The 3,777-nt window shown below is 35.0% G+C and overlaps 1 protein-coding gene across 2 annotated transcripts in view; it reads right to left on the bottom strand.

Annotated features, from left to right (window-relative positions):
• The window catches only part of LOC106871331 (growth hormone-regulated TBC protein 1-A), a 47,722-nt gene extending 43,956 nt beyond the window's left edge, over positions 1–3,766 (bottom strand). The window contains exon 1 of one of the 2 annotated variants that reach the window (XM_014917727.2): positions 3,322–3,766. In XM_014917727.2, the coding sequence (XP_014773213.1) occupies positions 3,322–3,398 (77 nt within the window). In that variant the 5' untranslated portion in view covers positions 3,399–3,766. Of the gene's footprint in view, positions 1–2,975 lie in introns of both variants that reach the window. The other variant, XM_014917728.2, reaches the window with a different exon arrangement.
• Positions 3,767–3,777: the final 11 nt, after the last annotated feature.

Below are 3,777 nucleotides of genomic sequence, written 5' to 3'. Positions count from 1 at the left end.
GATGAAGTGAAATGGCTTAACCTAGGATTGAACTTTTATTGCAAATATTATTTAAAGTGTTGAGAAGGACATTCAGTCATAGAATCTATACCAAAGCTGACATTGGAGTTCAATGCAGTTTGTGGCTTGATGGATCCTGTCAAACCATCCAACCCATGCCAGCATTGAAAACAGATGTTAAATGATGAGATGTGTGTATGTGTGAGTGAAGGCAGGTTCAGTTTTCAGCATTTTATTTGTAAAACCTGTGTTCTTAGAAAAAAAAAATGATACTAAAATCACAAGTTTTAGGTTATAAAAAGAGTTTTTAAGACTTAAATAAAGTATTAATTATTTAGGTAGTGACATCTGCAAAGATTCTCAAACAGTGAGCAGGTGTGTTACTTTTGTCAGGGACATCATTTTGCAGTTAGTCTCTTTGACAAAGCTGCAGTCTCAGATCAGGTATTAACCATAATTAGGTGCCTAACATCTGGAATTTGTTAAGTGCACACAATCCTCTACCAGTCAAGCAGAGCAGCCAAAGGATTAGTAACCCTTTAGCATTCAGATAACTTTGTTGAATGTAATGCTTATTTATTCACATTATTTTGAATTAAATATGCTATATCTCATACCTTTGAGATTTTGACAATGTGATAGTCTACTTTAAGAACAACATTGTAGGTTAGGTGTGACAGGCTGGATCTGGTTGGTTTGATCATAAAACAGGTAGAATATTTTCACCAGATATGGTTGATTTAAATGCTAAAGGGTTAATATGCACTCTGTAGAATGTTAGTAGTGGGCACCAGAGATAATTTTCAAGCAGATTCTCTATACATTCTTCATGATCAACAAAGCAGTTTCTATTGGTGGACTTCCAGCTCAAGGATTATGGATAACATCCAAAAATTCCTAGTCTGGTGGTTCTATTCAGAGGCAATGCCAATTTAAGATAAGGTTTAAATGCATGGCAGTCCTGTAATCTAGGCATGTCTGAGATGCATCCAGAGTAACAATCCCATTCTCTGCATATTCGTCCAGTGCCTAAACACTGCTGAATTGTGGAGTTATGTCAGATCCAGCTCTCAGAAGAATCCATTATTAAGAGTGCCTCTACCACTAACTTTGCTCAGAAGGACAAGTACTGTCACTCTGCTTGGTGGCTATAGGGGTAAAGGTAGTGTGATGGGTAAAAACTGAAAGGATTTAAGACAGCATATTTCTTCCTTGGCCAAGTCCTCATGATCTTTTTTTAAAATACCACCTGAAAAGAAATATGAAGGTAAAGCAAAGAAGTGTTGCCTTCCAGTAAATTTGCTAGAAGGTAGACAAGACTGATGAAAATGGCTTAAATGAATAATCCTGTCCTTAATATGTGCTCGTGTATTGTGGGTCAAATATTGAGATAAGGTATTTGTATTTGTTAGTCAGAGTAAATCAGAATTTATTTGATGTTGACCAACAGGTCCAAAGGAGCTCTCCACCTATTGAGACTGTTTTATTTATTGTGATAATATCCCCCCACATCTCTCAGTATTATGGCAATAAAAGAAACCATCATAACTTATTTTCATTAATAGGATGGTAGATTAGCAATGATGGCAGATTAGCAGTGATGGTTGAATACCTTTAAGTATTTAGTACATTCCTGAAAACGAGTTTTGAGAAGTGCATTTCATTTAACCAACTCCTACTTAATTGGGAAAATGAATGACAAAGTCAACCTCAGCAAGATTTGAATGCAAAATGTAAAGGGGTAACCAAAAACAAATACTACAAGGCATTTTGATTGGTCGTTTTGTAAGCCACAATAATAATAGTAATGGTTTCTGATTGAGGGGAGAGAGATTAATAAACTGGTACTTCATTTTATCGACCCCAAAAGGACTGAAGGTGAAATTTGAGCTCAGAAACATAAAGAACCAGAAGAAATATCATGAAGCATTTTTATCAGACACTAATTATTCTGCCAGCTTGTAGCCTTTGGTAATAATTGCTTCAAATTTTAGTATAATTTTACGGGTGGCAGAGTTAGTCGATTGCATCGACCCCTCTCCCAGTACAGGATTTGTATTTTATCTTATCAATCCCAAAAGGATAAAAGGCAAACTTGACTTCGGATGGGATTTGAACTCAAAATGTAGAGCTAGAAGTTAAACTGCAAGACATTTTTTTTTCCGACGCTCTAAATATCCTGTCAATCACAATGCCACAAATTCGGAAAGAGGAGGGGCAGCAATCGAAGTCAATACTTGATTGGCATTTTATAGTACTTAGAGATCGAATAACAAACGAAGGGATTTGAACTCGGAACATAAAGGGACATAACTAAATTACGGCAGGGTAATTTACCAATTGATCTACTAATTCTGCCACTCAAAATAATAACAAGATTGTCTCCAGTTAGAAGATGAATGCTGTGATATACTTTCACTTTATGAAAAATAATAACTATAGATTTTCTGTTGTTATGTTATAGAAGACTGGAATTTTTTAAAAGTCAAAACTAAGTGATACTTTGAACTAGATACAGTAAAATGTTCTAGTTAGGTGCTCTAGAATTCCATTTATTTATAATACTGTCAGTACTTTATTTAAACATAAAGTCTTGGAGAAAGCAGAAAATATAACATGAAATGACATGTCTCAGAACGCAGTGCTCTATCGAAAGATATCTAATGCATGTTCAAATTGACTTTTATAATAATTTACCAGCAAGGACAAGGCAAGATATAATAGAAAAATAAACTGATAGTTCCTTTTATTGTACGACTCCCCAGCATATATGTTTGTTTATCGTTCTTACACACTGAATTTTAATTTAAGCTTGCAATAAGCTGCGCTAAGGACGCCAGCTGGACGTTGCTAATGAAAACCTCCCACCAAAATTATATACGTACTGGACCCCCACTTTTAGTCCGACATGTGCTTCGAAACAAGACTTAAGAAAAGAGAAAGTAAAACAGTGACAAGCATTAAATGGTACTTACCTGTTCGCATCGTTTCCCCAATCCATTGCAACTAAGGGGAAACAATGTAGGATCTATAGATGAACTTTATATATTTAGAGGAATGTGAAATATATAAATAAATATATATTATATCCCATGCAGTCACAATTGAGTCGTTAGTGGTAGCATAAATTTATGTTTCTTCTCACGGTGGAGTAAGAAGACTGCTTGAAAACATCAGATTATTAAAATATAAGATTAAGATGACCAAAGAACACGAACAGAAAAAAATAAATAGATATCTTAAAGGCTTTGTGTGTCAAAATAATATCATATTAGATGTCCAAAAGACGCGAGGACTGCAGTCAATTAACTGAACGTGTACCTTGGAATCTGGTTTGATTTCTTCGCTTTTATTGTATTATCGATTACATCGTGTCTCTTTCTCCTTCCTTCGTTCATTCTCTTTATCTTTCCCTCATTTGCTCTTTCTTTCTTCCTTTCTCTCTTTATATCTCCTTGTTCTCTCTTTCTTTTTCTCCGTCCCTCTTAATCTCTCCTTTGTTTTCTCTTTCTTTTTCACCCTCCCTCTTTATTCCCTCCTTTTTGCTCCCTCTCTCTCTCTCTTTCTTGCCTCCCTCTTCTCCTCAGGCTATCTTCATAACTCGTTCGGAGATAAATTTTCTTTCTTCCTCTAAACCTTCTTTTCTTCTGACTGTCTTTATTTATAAGACACATTCATTAGCTGTTCAACGTATCTCAAATATATAAATATTAATAATAAAACTTCACATCTAATAATTATCCAGCTTTTTTCCCCGACGATTTACAAGGTTTGTTA

The sequence above is a fragment of the Octopus bimaculoides genome, chromosome 10 (assembly GCF_001194135.2).
Source record: "Octopus bimaculoides isolate UCB-OBI-ISO-001 chromosome 10, ASM119413v2, whole genome shotgun sequence".
Taxonomy (NCBI): domain Eukaryota; kingdom Metazoa; phylum Mollusca; class Cephalopoda; order Octopoda; family Octopodidae; genus Octopus; species Octopus bimaculoides.
The sequence above is the reverse complement of the archived record's forward strand: the minus strand, read 5'-3'. Positions and strand labels throughout refer to the sequence as shown.